At 41.4% G+C, this 25,758-nt stretch overlaps 1 protein-coding gene across 2 annotated transcripts; it reads right to left on the bottom strand.

The window, feature by feature from the left end:
* Positions 1-372: 372 nt before the first annotated feature.
* peak1 (pseudopodium-enriched atypical kinase 1) lies at positions 373-25,706 on the bottom strand. Of its 2 annotated transcripts, none has more exons than XM_057329611.1 (5): positions 25,510-25,706; positions 9,250-12,485; positions 6,805-7,022; positions 4,891-5,624; positions 373-4,508 (listed from the first exon to the last, which is right to left on the bottom strand). In XM_057329611.1, the coding sequence occupies exons 2-5, from the start codon at positions 12,375-12,377 to the stop codon at positions 3,357-3,359; spliced, it is 5,232 nt and encodes a 1,743-aa protein (XP_057185594.1). In that variant the 5' UTR covers positions 12,378-12,485; positions 25,510-25,706; the 3' UTR covers positions 373-3,356. The 2 variants fall into 2 exon arrangements, with proteins under 2 accessions (XP_057185594.1, XP_057185595.1); XM_057329612.1 differs by lacking the exon at positions 25,510-25,706 and adding an exon at positions 25,145-25,276.
* Positions 25,707-25,758: the final 52 nt, after the last annotated feature.

Genomic DNA, 25,758 nt, shown 5'->3' with positions numbered 1-25,758 from the left:
TTATATTATCCTTCAGTTATGGAAGAAACATCGGAGACTAAGTTGATACTTAAATGAAACACAATTGAGAACTCTGTCAAATCTCCTGAGCTATGAAAGAGCAACCTTTGAGCAATATTTTTTTTCCTTTCGGGCAAATCAGTTTTTGATTCTTTCTATTGATCAGAAATACATGTTTGTGAACATATTTTATGGAATTTTATAAAAATGTTCTCACCAAAAAAAGTGGAAAACTTGTAGTGATATTAACTATTTGAAAAACCTCACCGACAGTTTGTAAACTAACACAGAAACATTTTCTTAGACAAAATAGATTTACTTTTTCCACACACTTTTCAAAATCACGCAGACACACAGTTTAAAAACATATTCATAGTTTTATTATGAGCAGTTAACTCAGTAACGGAGAGCTAAATACCATAAGATATGCATGTAAAAAGCAGTTCTGTCAAATCAACACTGGCAATAAACATTTGTAAATAACAGTAAATACATGAATAAAATCTGATAAAATGATCATGGGTGAACAATCGCACACGCACACAAGCTTTCTCCTTGTTACAGACATCTGCTGATGCTTTCATCCAAAGTTAAAACTCTTTCTGTGACAAAATCGTGCCTGTAATGCTGTGAAGAACTAAGCTTTTAATAAAGTACACTCAAATTATTATATACAAATATAATTCAACATATTGCTCTCAGACTCAAACATTCAGCACATCACACACACAATATTCCTGCCTCTCTCTACTTATGGAAGTATAACGGCTGCTTTGGAAATGGAAGGTGTGTCATTGGGAGTAATCCAATGGTCCCGCCCTTGATAACCGACAGAGACTCCAATCCAATGTCTTCCTATAAATCCGTACACTCCTGCAAATATGCAGATTGTCATTTTGATCTGAATTCGTAAATAACATGAAATGAAACGGGGAACATTGAGTACATCCTCAAACTATGCATACTATAAATTAAAGTATATGTGATTTAGTGCACCCCAAAAACGGATATTATTAAAACAAGTATGCCAAAAGGGCCTAGATGGTATACGCTTTTCACGAATTTCTGAATTACAGATCCATGCATACTTTTTGGGCAAATATTACCCACAACACCTTGGGTCACTGAAAGGGAGAAAGTGTCAACGAACTGAATCAATGTTATACAGTAACACATTTTGATGCTTAGACTTAATAGCAACACAAAGTATGTGACAAACAAGTGCGTGGTATTATGACATACTACATACTCTAAAGAGTATGCACTTTTGAATCAAGAACATGCATAGAAAGCAGCTTCTCAACCTGTCTTAATTAAAATAAGACAAGAAGCATTCAAATAGGCTAAAACAAGTCAAAATGAAGATATTTCTTTCATCATCATCCTCAATTTTATTGATGTGGGGAGCCTTTAAATATTGTGGACAGTAGGGGACAAAGGTTGAGAGCCACAAATATAAAAAAGTATATACTTTTAGACATAGAAGTATGCAAATTGAGATGCAGCCTTTGTGTGTGAATGAGAAGGGGATCTGTCTACATGCTGAAACAAACTTGACTCTGAATACTGCTGCAGTCCTCAAACACATAACTATGTCAATTATGACAATATACAACAAGGACAAAATGACTCTAGAATGTGTCGTCCTCGATTCAGGCTAACGTTTCACACACCTTCAAAAATCCTCAAACACAACACCTCGCCGCGGGTCTGATCTCTGAGATCGCACTCCCCCTATGTGCCGAACAGAAAAAGAAAGACGAAAGATAAACGGCATGCTGAGAACATCAAGTGCATTAAATACATCTGAAATACTGCAACAATGGTAACACTTTAAAAATTGCACATCAATCCAAGTAAGGATTCAAATGGTGGTCAAGGTTAAAACCATCCTTGAAGGTCACAATGTCAGAAATTAGGGTGAGATTTATCCTGATATTTCTGCAGATAGGCACAATCTGAGTGAAGTTGCTTCAAAAGGTTCTTCGATGCCATAGAAATACCTTTTGGTTCCACGAAGAACCTTTAACATCTGAAGAACCTTTCTGTTTTACAAAAGTTGTTTGTGGCGAAAAAAGGTTCTTCCGATTATAAAAAAGTAAGAAAGAGATGGTTCTTTGAAGAAACTTTGACGGAATGGTTCTTTGTGGAACCAAAAATAGTTCTTCTATGGCATCGCTGTGAAGAACCTTTTAAGCACCTTTATTTTTAAGAGTGTAGTTCAGTTAGCGTTAGGGTCTCAGTTTATGACAATAAACGCTTAACTTCAATAAAAGATCTGCTTTGGGGTCATTTCACGTTCTTCTAGCCACCAAATCCTGCCCTCCAGACATAATAATGTCTTAAAGAGAGACAAGACAACGCTGAAAAGTCTTCTTGTCGACAACATTACAGAGTCTAGGGCTGTCAAAGAGACCGGTGCGATTTCACACAACACCTATTCCAGTGATATCTATCAGGCTGAAGGTATATGTTCATTCATTGTGCTATTTATTCCTCAAGGAGAGAAAATCGCTCAAAGCACCTTAAAGAACAAACCCTCTTTAACAAGTTGCATAAGGACACTTTCTTTATAAGGGAGATTAGTAATATATTCTCTTTTACCATGTCGTAAAATGTAAAAATATCTTGTTCTGCGTGGTTTAGTTTAGTCTTTGGTAAACTTTACAGTGCTCTGGTAGAAAAATATTATAATCCAATCTGTAATCTTAATCCTTTCTGTATATTATTTCAGGATGGGGGAAAAATGTATCTGAGTGAAATGACTGATGAACGTAGTTTTTGCCTCTCTGTATCTCCAACTCTCTCTCTCGCACACGCACGCACACATCTTATACTCATTCATTCATTGACCTAATGCCAGTTTTTGCCACAGACACACAACCTTACAGTGATTCTTGAGAGTCTCTATTTGAACCCATAACACACACTACGCAATATGTGATGGATACTGTATTTCTCCAGAAAGAGAATAATCTAGTTACTTGAATCACCAATCATGATACAGCTAATGTCGAATCAGTGGTTTCCTGCTAGTATTCACGAGTCCAGTAAAATGACAAGCCAAACAAAACACACCGCCAGAAAACCCACAACACACACACACGCACGCACGTTTCATGCAGTTTCACTTTGTTTATAAAAGCAGCTCTATAAATGTGCCATTATCTGTGGAGTTAAATACGACTTTACGTTAGTCACTTTTTACCTTTGTAAACTGTTTTGCTTTCGACTCTCTGCACGGTAAACCAAATGCAAACACATTCACTATCAAAGCCAAATTAAAAACACACATCTGTACAGCGCACACATGTCCCGGCGGCTTGTAGAGGAGTCCGTTGGTCACTGCCATGGGTTTAGATCAGCACGCCTTGCGGCTGCTGTAAGATTTTGATCACTCGGCTCAGAGACTCCGTGGTGGCAAAGGCCAGATACTGACAACACAACCAGTCTTCCAGGCTCACGCCACAGCCCGAGTCCAAAGATCGTTCTGCGAACTTGATCATCATCAGCGTTCGCTTTAAGTCCAGCCAGTTCTGCAGGACGGTGTGGCGCTGGATCGCTCCAAACACAGGGTTCAACGAATTGAAGAGGTCCTCTCGTGGGCCCCACAGCAGACACTGCAGGCACGCTCGGGCATCCGCCATCTGGATGCGCTCGGAAGGGCTGGGGTTGAGCAACAGCGTGGCGAGCTGCTGAAGGCCGCTGGAGTAGAGGGAACGCAGGGGAAGCTGGGGCAGATCCGAGCTACAGTATTCCCTCTCTTTGAGCTCCGGACTTTCCTCGAAAGGGTTCGGCCGATGCAGCATCTCGTAGATCAATATTCCGGTTTGGAATTCGTCGCACTTGCGATACTGGGTGGCGGTGAGGAGCTCGGGCGCGAGTCGAGACTGGTCACGGAGAGAAGAGGGTTCCAGAACAACGTTCTTCAGTTTGGCCTGAGAGAAGTTGCTGATGATGAGGCGGGCGGGGCAAGCGGAGGCCGCAGCAGATGGTCCGGATGCGGCGTTGTTGTTGGGCTCCAGCAGCTCAAGGTTCCACGGGTTCCCGGGTTGACAGTGCACCAGCAGGAGATTCTCGAGTCGCAGGTCGCAGTGTGTGACGTGGTACGGTTTCATGTGTTCCAGTCCCGCACACAACTGCAGCAGAAGCAGACACACCTGACGTTCGTACAGCTCAGGGTTTCGATTGTGGCGTTCGACGCCCTCACGGACAAAATCTGCCACTGTTTGAAACGGCACCTCGCGTGTGATCACCACGACACTGCTGCACAGTTTCCCTCCTGGGTCCTTCTCGTGGCTTTTCGATGCAGTTTCCTCGTTTTCCTCCGTACTGCCTCTCTCGTCATCTCTGTCTTCATCTTTCTCCCAAGGTAACAGGCGGGCCGGAACATCTGCCAGGAAGTGACCGCAGTCCTGCTGAATGTTGAAGTGCATGGCGATACTCTGCCGAACAGCCAGACTGTGGAAAAACTGCTGCTGAGTTTCCTTCACCACACCCCTACAGATCTGAGATCAGATGGAATCAAAGACATTTATTAAAAATGATAAAAACCTATCACTTAAAAAGGTTGTTAAGATCATGAGAAATTTTAGTTGTCTAAAAATATAAAACAAATGAATTTATTTTATATTTTTAGATAAAAATGTTTTTAAGATCATGTGAAATTTTATATTTATGATATATTATACTTTCTTTTATTACAAAATAAAATATTATTTTTTAACTATTTTCAATTTTTCCCCTAATGAATAACCAAATAATGAATTAAAAAGAAATGAATACTTAATTAAAAAACTGCCAATAAAAGCCCAAAATATATTGGAACTATCCCCAAATTATAAAAACTTTGAAAAGTATTTTTTTCTAAAAACAAAACAAAAACTTTACCTTGACTGCATAATTCATCAGAGGTTCTTTGGAGAAAGACGCCGTGTAGTACACAGCATCTCCTGCTTCACAACAAGGTTTTCCAGCGGTCAGTCGAAAATGAGACCAACTGTCCGTTCCGAAGCGCAGGTGATCTTTCTGTCCAGCCATGAATCGATCCTCACATCTGTTTGCCAGTTTACGAAGCGTATCTGTGTGCAGTCCTCGAATCCTTCCGACCACTTCCTCCCAACTCTCCATTCCTCTATACGGCACCTGCTTCTGAACCGTAGCGGGTCTCCCAGCCCCTCGTGCCCTGGCCGTCAAACTCTCTGTACTGCGGTAGCCGCGGCGGTCGCACCCCTGAACGGAGCTGCTATTGGTAAGCGAACACAAGCTACGTCCCCCAACGGGACGCTCCAAGGAGTCTCCGGATTCATCGTGATGCCGTGCCTCTGAGCTGAGCGAGGAGCTTTGACTGCCCGTGTCCCACGTGGACTCGAGATCATAGAGCGGATTGGCGACGCTCAGACTGGTCCCGCCCGGTCTGGCCTCTCCTTTGGTTTGTGGGCCTGAGAGTTCTTTACCCATAGAGGATGGTTCTGTTTGAGCACGTGGGACTGACTTCTTGGGCAGGGGGGGAGGAGTGGCTTTAGAGGTGGGTTCGGTGACCTCCGGGTCAGAGGCTAACGTGTCATCGGATGCTTTAGGATGTCTGGGATGCTTCACAGGGATCATGTTGGCCCTGGATTGACCTGCAAAGCAATAGAAACAAGAAACCTTTGTGAGCCTAAATGTATGCTTTGGATTTTTACATGTATGCTAATGTGTACACGGCACAACGTAAATGTTGTCATCATCAGCAGCACTGTATTCAATCGGCACAATTTTTGTAACCTTGCATACTTCCGTAACAGTGCACTAACTTGAAGGTCCACAAGGTGGCAACGTGGCCTACTGCACAAGGCAGTTGTAAGAAAAAGAAAAGATGCAAATGGCATCACCAACAAGATGGTTATTGAATGCGAAGAGTTAAGGAGACACCTACATTTGTAACCTACTAGAAGAGTAAATCTATCTTAACTTTAACCCAATTGTGACCATCAACAAATGTGTCCTACCTCAGCGGCCAGTTTCTCTAAAACACCCAGTTCGCAGGGATGTTGTATGAGTTTAGAGGTATTTAACAGCGTAAAACCTCATCGAACATTCCTCTCTAATCTGCTTTAATCTCCCAATAATCTCAGACTGTGGCTTCCTCCGAGGCTCTTTTATCTTTTTTAGGTCCCGTCAATAATGCAACCAAAGAGTCAACTGTATAAAATTAGTATCGGTATAAAAGATTTTTTATTACAAACACCACAATTATGTATTCTGTCATCTATATTCTGCTTTATTCTGGATTTATTTGGTGATAAACTTCAACGCACAACTTTTGATGTACTTTTAAGACGAATGAATGTCTATTTTAAATTAGGAGAGGAACACACCAAATACTAGAATAGTCAAGTTTTGACATTTCAAGAAGAAAAACCCTGAAAAGAAACATCGTCATCAATTGTCTCATAACTAACACAAAAAACACAACTAACACTGCGTTACAACACAATTTACGCAAGTAAAAAAACTTCACCAAATATATAACACCAAAACAATGAAGGCAAGACAAAACAGAAGAGTAAGAGCGAGAGACACGTACCTCTTTTCACCACGAACTTCAGAAAGTCCCTATCAACTTACACCAACATGAGAGAATGATGCTCACATCACATCTGTTATTTATGGCTTTATCAATATTCTAGAATAGCTGCTGCCATGACAACCCAAATATATCAGTGTGAGCCGTCCGAGTCAGGTCAAAACCTTCACAGCGCTGGCCCCGAAACAAGAACAGAGCACAGAAAGTGACCCGTCAAACATGTCTGCTTGACTTACCCAGGTTGGTGTATGTGGCCCTGCAGCTGCTGGATGTAGAAGACTGCGATATGGTGCGAACGCTTCCCTCTTCCTCTCGCTCTCCTTGCTTGCTGCTGTGTGAGGTGGGCGATGCTGGGGGCGGACAGCAGGCAGACGGCTCGCGCAGGGGCGACAGCTCCATCTTAGCGGGCAGGGAGGTGGCAGGGGCGATCTCAGTATCCTGAACTGGAAGCTGACTGGATAGAGGATAAAAAAGCTTAAGATCCAGCTGTTTTTTACACACACATGCAGTTAAAATTAAAATATAGGAAACACTGTATTTGGAGCCTGTATACAGTACGTGATAAATTAATGTGGTACTTCAGGAACACAATACAGTACAACAAAACATTTAACAACAAAATACATTTCTATTTTTATTATTTTATGAGGAGAAGGAATTAAACGCTGTGTAAAAGAAATCTGTATTCAGTTTCATTTTGTGGAGGAACCCATTCAAGAACGCTACATGTGAGGAGGTTTCTGCAGGTCTGGACATAACCAAATTCTGTTCCATTCACTTATAACAGAAAAATTGTTATATAACAAGAGGTGTTCTCTCAAACATGAAGATTTAAGACACAAAATGCATATATTAAAACATTCATTCAACAAACATACATACATACTAAATAAGTATTAAAGGACTAAACCAGACTGAAGCAGTTTTTAAACTAATGACACACAAACAGCAATGTACCTCAATGTTTGAACTTGTTAGAAGAACCTGAATCAACGTGTCCTATGTATTTCTTTCTCTTACTGAGGCAGATAACACTCTACAAACACACACCCAGGCTGAAACAAACACTCGACTATATGTTCAGTAAAGTTAAAACGTATTTGATGAAGTTTAATGCTTACCCACCATAGTGGCTCACACAGTCACCCATCAGACAAATCAAAGAGACAATAAAAGTTAAATACAAAAATTCCTTGCTTGAATCTTTCTTGGATTGTCTGCTTGTCTTACTCCTCCTCTCAGCTTAACAGTCTTAATGTTTCACGCACATGTTTAACTCTTACTGGTCCTTTACCTGTGGCTGTGCGTCAGCTCACAGCTATGAAACATCAGGATCAAAGGTCACAGGATACGCACAGATATGAGTGACACAACAGGAAACTGTTTTTTTTTCAGTTTGAAAATCACCTATTTAACAATCTTTGAATTATCATCTTCTACTTAAAATATTTGTTTGTGTTCTTATACATACCTTAAACTCAAACAATTTTTAAAAACAAAGTTAGTTTTTTGGGTATTCTACATGCACCGTGTATTTTTTATTTGGTGTTACATGTGGCAACTTTATTCTTCAAAACAAAGCGATATTTTGCATTAGGTGAATTAAAGGGATAGTTCACCTTAAAAAGGAAACTTCTGTCATTATTTACACGCCCTCTTGTCATTTCAAACCTGTATGACTTTCTTTTTTCTGCAGAAAACAAAAGAAGATATTTTGAAAAATGTTGGTAACAGAAAACCGTTGGTCCCCATTGACTTGCAATGGTTTTGTGACCATACAATAGAAGTCAAAGGGGAGTCGGGGACCAACGGTTTTTGGTTCCCAACATTTTTCAAAATATCTTCTTTTGTGTTTTGCAGAAGAAAGGAAATCACACAGGTTTAAAATGACAACAGGGTGAGTAAATGATGACAGAATTCTCATTTTTAAGGTGAACTACACCTTTAATGTAGTAATGAAGTATTTTGCCATCATCAAAAACATTGTAGTAGTACACTGCAAAAATGACTTTCTTACTCAGTGTGTGTGTCTTGTTTTTCAGGTATATCTAAACATCTTAAATCATGACAAGATATAATAAAAATATTACAAATATAAATGGTAAAAAGAAAACAAATAAAAATAGGGCATTTTTGCTTAGGACAAAAAATATCTGCCAATAGGGTAAAGATAAAAATCTAGTTTTCCCTTTCTTCTTATCTTGGCAGATATCTTTACTCTTATGCTATATTTTTATTTTTCAGTAAGCAATACTAGTCTAGTAATTTTGCTTTTCGGAAAAACGTATTATGATTTAGAAATGTTTAATTATTTGTACTGGAAAATAAGACAAAAATACCATTAATATTTTGCAGTGTATATAATAAACATTTTACACTTTTATTTTTTCATTCACCACAATAGCATGATATTATGTTAAAGCAACATCTACACAACATTTTAGTAAATATATTATATTGTCAGCTCTGACTTTGTTTTTGATCAGCTACAACCAGACAATTTTTAATCAGGCATTACGAAAAGCTACCTCCAAATGTTCATGAGGTAGCATTTGGCACAACTCTGGCACTGCAGAGACAACAGCACTAATGGCAGGTAAGAACAGATCATTCTGTATGGTACTTAATAAAAAACTGAAAATTGGAGTTATTAAGATAGAGGTACAAAAAAAATAACTTACTTCATGACTTTGCTAATAAGAAGACTGGCTCTGCTCTTTGGTGGAGTTGACAGGCTGGAGACCCCACCACCCATTGTAACACCTGAACTCTCTTTGTGCTCCTCGACCCGAAGCTCAGCCTCCTCTCCGCTCATGGCGCTCTCTGATTTGTAGGTGAATATAATAGTGGGTTTCTGGTGAGGGTTGTCTGCCTTGGCCTCAGCGAACCAGTGCTGTTTTTGTACAGGCGGTGGGGGCAACACAGTGATGACTGTCCCATCCAATCCCAGCAGCTTTCCTTTTTCTTTCTCACGTTCCATTTTTTCCTTCTGCTCATCCTCATCCTTCCGCCTGCGGAAGAAGCTCTTAAAGGAGATCCAGCGTTTGGGCTTGTTGGCATCGGCTGAACGTCTTCCCTCCGCACTTGGGCTGGTCTCTCCATCGCTAGGCTTGACACCGGCAGGCCTGGTCCAGTTGCTAAAGTGTCTCTGGAGCAGATTACTGGAGTGGTAAGGGGATGAGCTGGATCTTACCGGGGGGAACGGTGCAGTGGGTTCAGATTTGGGGCTTGTGGGGGGTACAGCAGCAGAGGCGCTGTGAGATTTGGGCAGGAATTTGGCTGGCGAGTCTTTGTGAGGTTCTGCCGAACAATGAAGTGATTTGGGTCTACTAAGAGTGTCTTTGGAGGGATCGGGTGGTAGTGAGTAAAGCTCCTCAGCGCTGCATGTTTTGCTTTGGCCAGCAGGAGAGTCCGGAGGAGATGTCGGAGGTTGAATTGAAGCCACCATTTGAGAGAGAACAGTACTTGCTTTCTCTTTATGACCTGAATTTAGGCTGGACGTGACCTGGCCTTCTTTGGTACCTTCTGGTGGTTGCTCACCGCTCGTGTTATAAATGTGATCCAGACTGCTTTGGGTCACAGGGGAGGAAGGACTGGGGCTCAGGTTACCTACGGAAAGACCTGGTGTGGTTCTTGCTTTGCCGTCATTCACCGTCTGCCCAGAAACAGTCTCAGACATGTGCTTCAGACGTGTCTGTTCAGTAGGAGAGGGTTGGGTACTGTCAGAAGACCCAATCTCCTCATACGTGTGACTGGCTACTCGCTCTCCCGCCCCGGGCTTGGAATGGGGCAGCTCACCATTAAGCCCCAAAAAACTCTTGTACACAGCCAAATTATCATAAGCGCTGGGATTGATCACAATTGGAACCTTCACTGCTTTCTTGGAACTGCGCGCATATGCAGGTTCATCACGAATGATGATGGGGAACGGGGGCATGCCAGCATTGTTGTAACTGTTAAATTTGATCTCAGACAAGTTTGGAGATTTGGTTGGGACTGTGCGTGCAGAGCTGAACCCTGCAGTTGGAGAGGTGGGAGCTGATTTGTGGTTGACGAGTCTCGGAGTGGCACCACCACTTGTTAAATCGACTTTTGGGATCTTTTGTCGTGGGCTGGTGCAAGACGTCCACACTTCTTGGTAACGGATACTGCCGGGTTTTGTGCGGAAACCGGAGGGTCCTGCGCGGGATGCAGCTGCGGGAGATGCGGCTCTGGGAGACTGAGGCATTACAGGAGACAAAGACATGGATGGAGACACCACAGATGAGCAAGGAGATCTGAGGGACTGAGGGGAGGTTAGTGAGACTGGATGGGGGTCAGGGGAGGAACGAACCGCACCACTCGACATACTTGGTTTTGGGGAGCTTTCAACAGAATAAGATTGATCATCTTTTGTGGTCATGGAGGCAGACACGTCTACAACTGTGTAGGGCTTACAGATAGGAGCCTTTTCCAGATTTACTACTCGATATGGCTTGGCCTGCTCTTCAGTTGGGCTGAAACTGATTGTGATTGGCTGGCCTGGAAGAGCTTGTGGGAGAGCCCCGCCCTCTCTTTGCCCATTATCTTGCTCCTCCAGTCGGATGGCTAGGACAGCTTTATGCGTTTCATTGGATTTTGGCGAGCTCAGTCCTCTGGTTGAAGGTTCTTTGCTTGTTAGGAATGAAAGACCATTTCTCTGGTCACCAGTGCCCTTACTGCTGCCAGCGCAGGATTCGTCGGGCAATGAAGTCAAGGACTCAGGTGATGTGGTGGACTCAGAGGTCGACAAAAAGTCACTACCTTGGTGGTCAGAGCTGTATGGTAAAAGAGCAGGTGCCCCATTTGAGTCAACAGACGGGTATCCATTAAGAATCTCATCATAGCTGTCATCATAATCCACCGCGCAAAATCTCTGCAGCGAGCGGTTACGTAGAGGCACTGTATTCCACTTTTTTCCTACAGCGAAGGGAACGGGAGACAGCGTGGCGGCGCGGAAGTTTGCGAAGCGAGGCTGGCCGCGCATTCGGATACCCATTGCTAACAACTCTTCGTCGCTTTCATCCCAACTGTCATGCTCATCCTCATCACCGCTCTCATCATCATCATCTTCATCATCACCATCACCATCACTGGAGAATTCTGGATAGCAGAAACGTCCACCCTCCAAGCTGATGATCTCTGCACTGTCACTAAGGGATACGCGTTTCATGGCTCCTCGGCTGCTGCTCCCAGCATTGAGGCAGCTTGAAGCCGGTAAACCTCTCTCTAGTGAGCGTCTATACGAACTACAGATTCGCCCGAAGAAGTCATCTCTGCTGGAACTTGGAGAAGGTCCCAGTCCAGCAATCTCTTTAAGCACATCCGTCAATCCGTTGTTGTTGCTGCTGCAAGCTGTCTGTGGGGAAATAGGGCCGTATGCCTCTGTCTGCATAACTAAATCCTCTCTTTGATTGTTGTTTGTGCCTGTGAGTCTTGAGCTGTTTAGACTGTTGTGGTTCCAGAAAGGTGAGTTTTTATTGACCTGCACCCCCTCAGCAAGCCTGGAAACGTTTCCTTCCGAGTCCAGTCCTGACGGAGAGCATGGCAACATCATGGTGGGCTTCACCGCAATGGTAGGTTTCTTTGCGACCGGTGGCCGGACCTGACCTGCACGGGATGAGGAGACGCTCCTCTGGTTGTTGTTTGTGAGCTTGGCATTACGGTTTGTCTTGCTCTCACTCGCAGCATTGGCTTGCTCTGAAGCCCGGTGCAAGCTTTTGGGCTTGAAGCAGTTCTTGCACTCCCCTGGTTTCCATACATGCTCCGTGAAAGTGTTGCATGCAGACATGACTGCAGGGCAGTGCTGCAGCGTCAGTGGACAGGAAAACCCTCCATCACACAAACAAACTGCAGACTGGCCGTCACAACCACACACAGTCAACTATGTTCTCAGCACCTGCAAAACAGAATAACAAAGTCAGCTAAAAATAATCACATCGACAGTTTTGAAACCAAATCATTGTTCTAGATTCTAAACAGTAAACAGTCAGCATGGACTGGCCTCGGTCCATTCTTTTCCAGCAGAGGTCAGAGTTTTACTCTTAACATGACGCTCTAGTGTTTCTCTTTTACACACAAACAGATACACACACACACATTAACACAGGCTGCCAGACTCTCACAGCTCTATTTTTGGATCACCACACAGCACTGAGCAGTTGCAGGTAATCATCATGCCTTATGACATACAGACAGCACATACACGGACAGACTTAAACTTATACCTATTCTTGCGAGAGCCTCCTAGAATCTTCTAATGTCCTTAAATTTACGAAAACTACATATTATTTACTTTAACCCATGAGCAGACTTTACATTACATTTACATTTATTCATTTGGCAGACGCTTTTATCCAAAGCGACTTACAAGTAGGAGAGCATATAAACATTTTGTCAACACGCTAAACAGTACCGTTAGTTTACTTACTTAAGTTAGACTTACAAAGAATGTTTGATGAATGTTTTCAGCTACTAATAGGAGTGTAGTACTCACTACTGTACTTACCACATTTTACCAATTTAACATTAAAATCAAAGAAGAAAATGCTGAAAAAACGGCCCTTTCATTTGTACAGAGATATAGGTTTTATGACAGCTGCCGTTTATAGTGTTTTAGTTGTAAAATAAAGACCATTCTTGCTATGTATAACACATGTATAGCACATTTTCAGACATTTGACACCCACAAATGTAGTGAAACAATTACACCGGTGGTTTGTTACATTTTAAACATTTCCTAAGCCCCCACAAACCTCAAGCAGAAATACCCCACCTACACATTTGGGCTTAGGGTGCTGGCTTTGTTTTTTGTCTTGTACTTCAACACTCCACCAGACTCAGCCATAGACATATTTATATGCGACACAAGAAAATGATTGAAAAAGAGTATTTGCAGAATTTGACAATCTCTAATTTGTGACCTGTTGCTTTGAGCTTGTTGTGTTCCTTGCAAAGACTGGCACCCAGGTGTTTTATCTTCTGACCACACGACAAAGAATGAAACATGCAGTCTGATCTCTCTTGATACAAAGGAGCTCTTAACTGGCACACATCATCGACAGAACTGCTCTCTGCCCCCTAAATAAAACATTTTCTTCTATGAATTCATAATGAATATAACAGTCCGTGAATATCCATAAATCAATTTAATTCCTTTCTGAAAGTAGTGTCCATAATTGTTGATTGCTACAGAAACGGAACAGCAGGTTGCACTATAATTAAATTAAACAATTAGCCACTGTTTGGGAAAATAAACAGAGGTGGAAAAAAACTCAAAACCCCGACACTCACTAGCTTTTAACCTAATAAAAATAATAAACATTTCTTTACAATCCAGCTAATGACAAATAACCTAAATTAGGATTTAAAAACACACCCAGTCAACTCGCTTTTTCAAACTCACACACTGCAATACTGAAGGTTAACAAAGATCTGTTCAATTGTCATGTGTGTATGAGTAAGTCTGTGTGTGTGTATAGGGGCAAATATATTTTTGTGCTCTCTGCTAAATCCATTTACAGACTGACAAGAACATTCCATTGCACAACATCTGAGATTAATGGGAGAGAGACAGAGAGCGAGAGAGAGAAAGAAAGAAAGGAGAGAGCGAGAGAAAGAGCGAGAAAGAGCGACAGAGAGTTCTCAGGAGGATGCAGCAGCTCGTGTGTTAATGAAGCTCTTAATGGCTTTCAGACAGAACGAGAACTTTCTCTTCACCCTTCATTTCCATCCACAGTGATAATTTATTTCCTCTGTTCTGCTTGTTCTGTCAGGGTGACTCTCGAGTCTGCACTCCCTGTTTCAATACTGATGAAATACAGATAAAATTCTGGTAAATATTGTAAAACGGGGTAAAGAATAAAACTTGTGAAAAAGCAAACATCTCAACTAAAGATTTTTAATGACAACTTGGTTTTGTAATCGTGTTTTCAAGACTGTCCCTACAGCCCCATTTGGAGAGAATTTGTTTTCTAAATAACGTTACAGTTATTAATACAGTCTGTTAATTATTGTACTGACTGGCATTGAGATTTCTGTTATAATAACCTGGGAGTGTCAATGGATGTGGGCGAAGCAGAAGGTTGTGCATAGGATGTGTGAATATATGCGATTAGTTTTAAACAAGAAGTTATAATTACATAATTAAAGAATGGAATTTATTGAGGTTAATACGAACACTGCTACTGCTATGAACCAGAAATCTGGTTTAACAAGAAACGTAGCTTTATCTATATTCAACCAAGGTCTAAAGATATCAGGAGAAGAGTTAAAAACTAATAATATACTGCCATCATAGTTATTCCCATCAGACTGGGATTAGACACGAATTGACCTAACTTTCTCAAGAAAGAAACTAGTCTCATCCATATTGAACTGAAGTACGGTGACGCCAGCTGCCTACAGAACAAAATCTAATGTGCAGGGAACAGGCAGATCTGATGTTCAAAACTTGGGTTTCAAAAAAGGAAAGCTCTATGAAATATGGCACTGCTGTCTAGCTTCAGAATACACTCCCAGATTCACTATTCAAGTAAATGACAAGACCAGTGCGCTTTATTCCATGAAACGTTTCTTCCGATAGCAGACTGAGGCAGAAGCAGACAATTTAGAGACGCACCCTGAGCCTCTGGTTTATGCATGCCAGAGTTGAATAAATGTTTGAAATCACATCTAAATAAGCAGGCCGTGGGTTGGCCCAGTTCTTACAGATCTAGGCAGGTAACTGAAAGGTTCTTATTGTGTCATCACCAAGTCTCAACACAGGTGGACTAGGGCCTTTTGTTAATATATAAGTTATGGCAAAAAAGTCTGTATAGAGCATATTTTCAGCATCTAGAGCAGATACAGAAATATTAGGTGATCAAGCAGATATTACAGTCTCAACAAATAAAACATAGCAAATGGACCTGGAAAGTTCTGGAGAGTTCTGGACTATGGGCTAGTGTTGCAAAAATGCTCTTAAATATGCTAGAGGAAGAGCCTTTTTTACCAATCCACAGGAATCCAAGAAAACCAATTTATCTGTGTTACTGTGACAAAAATAATCTGATTCATTCCTATTACACCCACAGGCAATTGCCATTTTAAAGTGACCGGCTCTGGAATAAGAACACAATGACATGATACACAATCAATGGAATAGTGATGCTTACTCATACGCAGAAGCATGCACGTTTGCTGTGCTAGTATAACACCGCTGGCAGGTCTTGCTGGGTTACCATGGCAACCAAAAAGCAGATGCACACAAGACACAACCCTGAAATGTTGTATGGGTTTCAAAATTGGAGTCGAATGCATCTTAATGCAATGAGCGAGAATTACAGCAACTTCAACATCCTTAAAATAATTAGAATTACCTGAACTCTGACCCTATTCCTGACACTCATCCCAACAAACATCCTAAAGATGCTCAGAGTCCAGCCACACGTCGTGGATCACAGGAGAACATTGAATTTCAGCCTCCAAAACACAACAGCCATTGTTCTAAAACAGGCAGCACCTGATAACACGTGATTCATCTCCATCACCGGCTGTTATGAAGGCAAAACGGAGCCCACGGGCTTTTAAACAAGAAACAAATGCATGAATGAGCACCGCAGAAGCAAAGCCACGGAGAAAGTACTTACAACGTGATCTCCTCCTTTGTGCTTCTAAACAAATTAGCTTAGGAAACCAGAGTCGATGGAAAGTAGAGAGAGAAAAAGGGAAAGACATTAGGGTAAGATCCATTAGAGCATTAGAAGCTCTTTGTTCGGCCTGGAGTCTCTGCCTGCGTTTAAAAGATGTTTAAATGAATCCTCCAGACCAGGAAGTTACTCAGTGACCAATGGGATCTTTAGGGTGATGTTCCTGGACAGCAGAGACCATTATCTGTCAGTGTAATGTAAAGTGCAGTACAGAGTCCTTACGTTCCTTCAATCTGCACAGATAGCCACCTGCTTTTGGCTCTGTTGTCTAATTGAATCTGCAGTGTGATGTACGCATCTATAACCTCAGCAAAAGAAATGCATCATGGGATTTAAAAGGTTTACACTGTGCTTGTGCATTACAGATCTCTCTTGGGGTTTTAAGAGTTCAGGACAGCAGAACTATAAAAAACAATCCTCTCCTACAGCACAAAATCCACTAAAAAAGAGAAACGTTAAAAAGAAGAATGTGTAAACAACTCACCTTAAATCATTCACATACAGCGTTATGATGCTACAAATAGGGATTTTTAAAAGACACATATATAAGACTTATAATACACACTTTTGTGGCCCTGCCTGTGAAAACTCACTTTTTTTGATGGTTTGCTGTTTTCTGTATAACATTATCCTACATAATCTAAAGAACATTCTGTAAAAATATAACCATGATATCTTTAATACTGACTAAGGTCATGTCAAAGATTGAATTCATAGTAAAATTAATGATCTAAATCAAACTTTGATGTTCCTAATCTCATAATTAGATTATGAAATTTATGAGCCTGGATTTCCAAGACAGTGTCACATTTCTTAAAGTCCCTGTGAACCGGAAGTTGCCATTGTTTTTACTTCAGTATTCTGATGCATTTACAAGTGAAACAGAATTTCAAATGAGAGTAGGCGTAGCTTGTTTTTTCACTCCGATTTGACTGGATGCATAAAAACAGTCATTGCATTTTGAAATGGAACTAGAAGCAGACTGACAGTTGAAGGGGAGGAGTTAACAGATGCACCGCCCAAGCCGCTTAACTTTCGTCATTTGAGATGGACAGTCACTAGAGGGCAGAAGTGCATTTTCAGACTTTAATTGAAGATTATGAGGGCATATGAATTTTAAAAGAGAACGACCCACATTGGTAAGCTTTAGTCAGTTTAAATCTAGACTAAAGACGCATCTTTTTAATCTTGCATACACTACTCTTCCATAATATAAATCTTTAGAGGGTTTAGGCTGCATTAGTTGGATCAACCGGAACCAAAAACACAACTGATGTACTTGTTGCATCAAAGAGTACAGAACAGTACTCTACTCTCAGCCAGTCTTGTCTCATTGTTCCAAGGTTACCACAGCGAGCAGGATGCAGTTCATGGCCTGACCTGATGGTAGAGCGGAGAATGGGAAGTGGGGACCTGACAAGAGCTGAGATGATAGAGCTGGATAAAGAAGGACGCGGTCTCTTGACATGTCTTCACCACAAAACTTCAAATGCTATTAGATTATTAATGATAATCTTAAACTATAATTTATTTTATTATTAAGTTTATTTATTTTATTTAGCCTTGTTGTGCAAGTTCTCTGGAGCTTGTGCAGAGGCAGCAGCTTTTGCCAGAGGGGAACTGGAATCCCCTGGTTGGGCCTGGGTTCTCCTGAGTTTTTTTTTCTCGATTAGAGTTTTGGGTTCCTCGCCACCGTTTGCATACTGTTTTTGCACTATCTGCCTGACCGGGGGGGCTGCTTTAGAATCTTAAAGTTTTACTTAATTAATATTGCATATAGGAATTTATTATCTGTTATATTTGACCTGTGCTTCTCTCTCCTTTATCCTAATTGTGTGCTCTCACTGAGCGTGTGTGTGTGTGCGTACTTGTCTGTGTACGTACGTGTGTGTGTGTGTGTTGTGTGTGTGTGTGTGTGTGTGCGCATCCGCGTGTGTGTGTGTCTCTGTGTCTGTGTGTGTTGGTGTGTGTTGTGTGTGTGGAGTGTTCTGTGTGTGGGTGTGTCTGTCTTCTGTGTTTTCAACCTTTTCTTGTTTTTGCAGGTACAACTTTGATTGTTTTGCTTGTAGTCAATGTGTCTCATGTACAGCTGCTTTGTAACAATGAAAATTGTAAAAGCGCTATATAAATAAAGTTGAGTTGAGTTGAGTTGAGTAAGCTATTTACAAAAAACGCTGCAATATTTCATGAAAAAATAGGCATTGTAATTTTTTATTTCACTGGGACTTTAAAGTAAACATAAAAACATAAAAGTTTCCCATTGCAAAAATGTTTCTTTTTCATAACTATTCTCCAAATTCTCCCTAACCAATAGGCTTGAAACACAAACTAAGCGTGTATGAAAACCAGGGTAAAAATTCACTAGGGCTTGGGGCAAAAGCTCCCACAATAATCTAAATACAGAAAGGGGGCGTTTGATGAAATGAAAAGGACATCTTCTGAAGGTCTATCAAGCCCATGGGTACACTGAAAGCAGCAAGGGAAACCCTCCTATATTCATACGTCCCCTTTAACAAATTATCCCTGTAACCTGATGTAATATCAGCAGCTGCCAAGTCAAATTTCTTGTAATCTGACCTAACAAAGGCTGAACAGGCACCTTGTCGTTTCTCAAATGACAGAGTTGGATCAGCCTTTTTGTGAACCCTGATGGAACTACAGCATGTTTCTCATGTTTAACAGGGTGGTGCGAGAAGAACAGGTTCAATGTGAACCATGCAGATTGCCCGTTGTTTATATGTAAGCGTGTGTGTATCAAAGAGACGCCAGATTCCCTCGGTGAGCTGAATAAAGAATCAAAGCTTTACTCTAATCACACAGTGAATAATAATGAGAAACCGAACTGCAGCTTACACACACGCGCGTGCAGGCATCCCCCTGCAGTGTGCATGGAGCTTCCATATGGGTGCGTTACATAACCAACACATCTTTACGACACAATAGCTTTATCTTATTTTTTTACTGCCTTTTTCGTTCCATTCCTCTCTCTTAACAGGAGATCAATTCCTTGCATCGACCTACATAAACCACACAGGCAAGATTGAAAATAATTCAAACAGTCGAGGTTCACTGAAGAGATACATGTGACGTGAGCTTAGTGCAACTAGGACAGGAAATTCATGAATGCATGGCGCATCCAGATAACACAGCTGCTCCAAATCACAGAGAAGAGCAAACTTATGATTAGATCGGTCAGATATTTAGACAACAATCTGTACAATATCTAGATGCATTTAAAGGAGTAGTTCACTTTAAAATAAGCCACCATTGACTTTCCATAGTCATTTCTATTCCTACTGTGGAAAGTCAATGGGGGCTTATTTTATAGTGAACTACTCCTTTAAAAACATAACATCGAACTGAAAAAGCACCACAAATGTAATCCATACGACATGCCTCATATTTTCTAAAGCAGGACTATATCTATGCGAGAGAAAAAGGATTCATTAAAATATTCCTTAAAAATCTTTTGCTTGCCTGCCAAGGATTTTAAGGCATTACGCATTGTCAATCTGCTTTGGAATAATCTGTATTGTGAAAGGCAATACAAATACAATGAAACTGGATTACTTTTAAGGATCCGACTTCTAATGCAAAAAGTCCCAAAATTCAGTACTAAATACCTACTAAATATTTGGTTTTAAAACAGAAATGCATCACATGATTAAATTCCCAATTTCTTTTGAAAATAAGACCGTTGTTGTCCATTACAAGAGAGACAGTGACTGAAAACCAGGTTTTCAGATTTTCAGCATCCTTATGTACAGCTGCAATAACAGAGCACTATGAGCAGGTCTGGGTGAAGCTGGATGACACAAAAAGCCTTCAGGATTATACTGCACCCCTGGGGGCCACCAATGCCTGTGATCTTCCTGCACACAGTAAGCCGGTCAAAGCAGCTGTCCTGAGGAAACACTGGGAGACTAACCCACACACATGCTCTGAACTCTCTGTCTGCAAGTTTCAAAGACTAATCAATACCTGATCCGAAACAAAGACAAAAACAAAGAGAGTAGGTACCACATTGTCATGCTTTAATAGTTATTCCATATTTTATACACATCTGTAATTTCAAACCATTTATCTCAGGGTTAAATAACAAATGTTAGATTAGATATCTAGTTCACCTCCTATTAAGTGCCCCAAACAAAGCTTTGAATACAAAACTGTAATTTCACTCACTGAAATAAAGTAAATCCAGCGAATAAGAATGACGCTTGCATCATTCGAAAGCCGTTTCCTTTTTTGTGTGCAACCCGCATCATGAAGCCAGTGGCCGTAAATGGTGCGAGGGTGGTCTGTGGGTGTGCTGTCATAGGCCGAGCCTAACTAAACACAAACAGACAGTGAACTAACCCAAACCATAAACCCGCCCCCTCATCCAAAGCCTCAAAGACACAAGCACTAAAGAATTATATAAAGAAATGGTGCTTTACAAACATTCAGGTGCGTTACGTTGTTCGACATGCTGTTCAAACGATAACTGTAATGCGATTTACATGCAAAGATGTGTGGCTCGCTAGCCTTGTGTGTACGTGAGGGTTGATAACATTCTCATGCGACGGCGCATTCCAACCATGTCTCCAACTAAACAGCAGCTACAGTGACAGAAACCAGAGGAATTCATCTCTGTCACCCACTCGAGTGTGAGCGAGCGGGGTCTTTGCAAGGGCATAAACAAAAATTTGGCTGGTTTCTGTAACACCAAACCATTAACCACCCTCGACTGTTCTGTTTGAGGACAGATGCATGAATTAATACAGATTGCGATGGTTTTTGGGTTCAGTCGGTACGTTCAGGATGTGGCTTTGGGAAAACAGATCTCATTCCCGCATTCCCCATCCACCATAATGGCCTCACTATCGGCCAATCAGCATCCAGAACCAATTATGGCATGGTGACCTCAAAATCTCCCTGGAGATAATCAGAAAGCAAGACAAAGAAATACAAGTCCATATTTTCACATGTAGGAAAGTACCTCTGCTGGACACGTAAACAACAAACGTCCAATTCTATATAAGGCGTCTTCTACTGGGTTGTGAGTCACAGTTTATGCTTTATAAGGCTGCACTGCTAATATTTACACTAGAGAGGGGTGAGAGAGTGTGTGTGTGTCATTTATGAGCAATTACACACAAACCCCTGTTAGGATAATCACTTCTTATGGGACTATTAAGACAGGGTGGAGGTTCTGACATCATTTCCTGTGGGGTCCCTGTAGGATAAATGAGCCCATATAATTAACAACCTTCAGAAAATTAAGAGCAATATTGCGCAGCTTGCATTCATTTGAATTCACAAAAGTATATTTTGGGTCCGAACGATTCATGTACTTCCAAGAACCTTTTGTTCAGGTGTGTGTGTGTGTGTGTTAACTGGGGGAGGCAATTATGCAACCTCGATGGGAAACTTTAGCGTGAAGTGGTGTTGGAACATCAGCTCTAAAACATCAACATTAACACACTTTCAGCCTACATGGCTCTCAACGCCAACCTCAAACCACCTCCGCTCTCTCTCCCTGTCTATCTACGGTATCTCTCCCTTTCCTTTGTTATATCACATTCCTTCTGTTATTCTGGTTGCCCGTGAGCTGTGTTACTCTATCTTGCTCACATTTGTTTGATAACATCTTCCCTTACTTTTATCCTAAGGCGGTTTTGTAAAGATGTGAAGATGAGATTTTTTCATTCCAGTGAACAGTTTAGACCAAATATAGTCCATTCTCTATTTCCCAACTCTCATGCCAAGCCAAACACAGTTTTCTAACACTTAGGGTGGACTGCACTGAGTCTGGAAACTTGCTTTATTATTATAAACGTCTCTACGTAGAACTTGAGGGGGCGGCCATGTTTTCTGGACCTGATATGGAACAATACACAGGCAAAATTGAGACGGTGTGGGTGGTGCAACAGAGGTGAGACCAATATAGTGGGCGGGGCAATAGCACTGCCAGAGCAGACAAGACCTCAGCCTGGACACAACCCACGTGAGATGGAGCCAATCTGTAAAATTCCAAAACTGTAAATTCCTTTTCCATGAGAACAAGGACGAACCCTCGCCATGACAATTAGGGCAGCCCGTCTAGAGGCGACATGTTTTCGATATAAAGATTTCCAGAGGGATCAATTTAACAGAAGTACACCGTCATCGTAATGTCGAAGATGTCTTGTTTATGACATCATGCATGACATCATGCTCTAATAATAAGACAAATATTCCCACTGTGGATTAGCAGATCATAAATCCTGCCAGTAAATCACATTTAGGTCCTGAGGTGATATGACAGGCAGATGGTGCGTGTTATCCTCTGAGACATATGCAGACACAAACAGATCTTGGGCCAGAAGGTAAAACACCAGTTTGACTCAGAGTTTCAAACCAACATCAAGTGAAAACATCACAGAGTTGAATTTCTTTTTTTTTTTAAAGAAGATTTTTGCAGACCCTGCCAGGATTCGCTGCTATCCCCTCAAACCAGCCTTTGCTTACTGGCACCTTGTTGCCATGGGAACTGCTGATGCTGTTGTGATGATGTCACAAAGACTGAAACTCTAAACTACACGGTCTATCACCTGGGTGGCTGGGTCTACTGTAGAATCTCTCTTGTTCATATTTTCACAATGGCAAAGTATGTACTTTTACGTTTAAATAAGGAGAGTACAGAAAAACCGAGGCATAATACAATGGATAAAGCATTTTCTACATAGCTCGAAGGATTGTGGGAAACATAACAGCAAAAATGTGTGCAATGATGGATACTGAAAAAATCTTGTTCATTTAACTCTTTCTTTAAGCTACTGTATTAATGAACAGTACACATTAATCCCTTTCTTGCATACTAATATACAGGACAAATTACACCTGGTACCACACCAACATGTGTTGTCTAAAAAAAGACAAATCATAGATAGTACTTATATATTATATAGGGTTAGATTCTCTGTATAAAATTAACCGTGATATGCGATTATTGTCATACTGCCACTAGGATGGATAGGAGTTATAGGACACAACTTAAATGAATATGAATGGGAAGCTGTTTATTACAGCTTCGCTCATCACATGAGAGGTTACTGACTTCTGTAAAGAAACGGAGTTCGGCTTTATATACTTTCACAAATTAACCTTTTACATTGAACCTAATGTGCAGAACTGAAATATTGCTCTGCACTTCTTCATGCAATAAAGCTTTGTTGAACTTAAATGTGAATTTACGAAGTCAGAGTCCTGTGGGAGTGTTTGGGCACAGGGCTAGGTGTATATTTAAACCTGTCTGGCTGAAACTAGAGATTATGTGTGTCTCATACCAAACACCTGAGGCAAAATGCTCCCATAACTCTGTCTGACCGTCTGTCATCAGCGGCATAACACCGACTTCTGACAACAATCCCCTTTTTTGTATGTGTGTATGTGTCACACACTTCTGTTATTTTTAAAAGTACATGCCCTTGTCACCTGCATGCACACTTTTTAGACCAGAAAGTACTTTATGCCAAGTGTTCCTTACTTGACCAATGCACAATGCAACACGCTCTTATGTTGTGTTATGAATTGCTCTCAGACACATTCAGCACAATTCAAACTGCGTAGGAAGATCCGTCTGCATTCACGTACTTGCGTTGAGCATGTTTCGCTCTATGTGCTGGTCAAATGCTCTTTATTCCTGATTGTTATATTTACGCTGACCTTAAGTATTCAGACTCGTACACTGAAAATCTCATATCAGATCAGTTTTTTTCTGATGTCAATAACACAACAAAGACAACACGATCTAAAGCATAGAAAGATCAAACTTACTAAATAGTGAAATGGGTGACGATAGCACTGTGAATGCTGCCTTTTAGTAGCAACTCATTGGATTGATTTGACTGACCAGTCGCTAACATGTAACTCAGCTGGCATAGCGATCAGTGGTGAGTGTGTCTATTTAATCCAGTCTGATCTTTACTCAACAACCCTGTTCTCAGTCAGGTCCTGATCTGAGTCAGTGCACTCACTCTGTGAAGTATAATCACACATGTGCACGCATGCATGCACGCACACACGCACACACGCACACGCACACACACACACACACACACACACACACACACACACACACACACACACACACACACACACACACACACACACACACACACNCACACACACACACACACACACACACACACACACACACACACACACACACACACACACACACACACACACACACACACACACACACACACACCTCTCCCCAGGGTGCTGAATCCCACCTGTTCCCTAGGGCTCAAATCTTCTCTACAACCAAATCACAACCTTTTGACAACTATTTAACCAAACACAAACCCTAAAAGTGGCTAGACGCTAGAAAATCCAGGAAAACACATGCTCCTGGAATTGACACATCAAAGTTTGCCACCTCTTTAATTACTACAGTTATTGCCACTACGGTAAAACTGTGGTAAGTGGTTAAAAAGACATTAAACAACAATGAAAGATCACAAAACGACACTATATAAAAGGTCCTGGTTTTCAAGGTTTTTCCATTTCTGTGGTAGCAATAATTGTAAACTAAGGTATTTTGGTGCTCAAAGGGCTCAAAACCTAAATAGAAAACGAAGCACCAAAGATGTCAGCTTCCTACGCAGATATTGTTGTTAAAAAATTGAATTACACAAGTGCAAACACGTGGGATCAGAACTGATACAATTTTCTTTTACAAATTGTGGAAAATTACTACCACAATGACAACTTACACAACTTACTAACAGATTGAAAATGTTCTATATCTATAAATATAGATTTTTTTGTCACTAAAGGATATGATGAACTGATCATAAACACATGTATTGTAGGCTACACACAGAAACAGCCTCTCACTCACATTTTGACACTGGGGAATTCTCCAGAACCGGCGTCAGTCTCCTCAGATTTTCTCTCATGGAGTTTACAGTAAAACTGACACTTTATCTTTTCACATACCAAGAGCTCCTGAACCCGCTGCATTCCAAAACGAGACACAAAACGCGTCCCGAAATCCGTACTGACAGAGTTTAACCGTTAAATTGCCATAGCGCGAGCGTTTCTACGCGCTGAGGGCCTTTCCGAAACATTTCATAAACTGACAAAAAGATCACAGTCGCGCGTCTCTCGCGCTTGGCGGTTTTCGCCTACAAATGCGCCATTCTCACGAGCTGATGCGTCTCGCGGATCTTTCTGTGAAACTCTCTACGAACTTTCCGCACTTACCGTCAGCGAACGACACCGCTTTCGTCACGAATCCCTGTGGGTCGTCATAATCCCGGTGTCGGGGAACTGTCGTTAAACTGAACGTGGGATCTGATTGATATTTTGTTCAGGAGAAATGTGTGATCACACGTCGATGATACGCCGCTCCGTTAACAGCTCGAGCCCTTGTGCACGGGGACGCGCAGAGGGCAGGGCGCTATGGACGCGCACTTCGTGCTGGAATGTCGGAAACGCGCCTTGCTCCCGGCC

The sequence above is a fragment of the Triplophysa rosa genome, linkage group LG3, assembly GCF_024868665.1.
Source record: "Triplophysa rosa linkage group LG3, Trosa_1v2, whole genome shotgun sequence".
Classification (NCBI taxonomy): Eukaryota; Metazoa; Chordata; class Actinopteri; order Cypriniformes; family Nemacheilidae; genus Triplophysa; species Triplophysa rosa.
Note: the sequence above shows the minus strand (reverse complement) of the source record. Positions and strands in the feature narration are given on the sequence as shown.

What these genes read in the sequence shown, in the direction of transcription:
- peak1 (XM_057329611.1), bottom strand. Translation starts at nt 12,377, where the DNA reads ATGTCTGCATGCAACACTTTCACGGAGCATGTATGGAAACCAGGGGAG. An exon ending in GGCCACATACACCAACCTGG is followed by an intron (nt 5,625 to 6,804) that starts GTAAGTCAAGCA and finishes ATTGCTTTGCAG; the next exon opens with GTCAATCCAGGGCCAACATG. An exon ending in TGATGAATTATGCAGTCAAG is followed by an intron (nt 4,509 to 4,890) that starts GTAAAGTTTTTG and finishes ATCTGATCTCAG; the next exon opens with ATCTGTAGGGGTGTGGTGAA.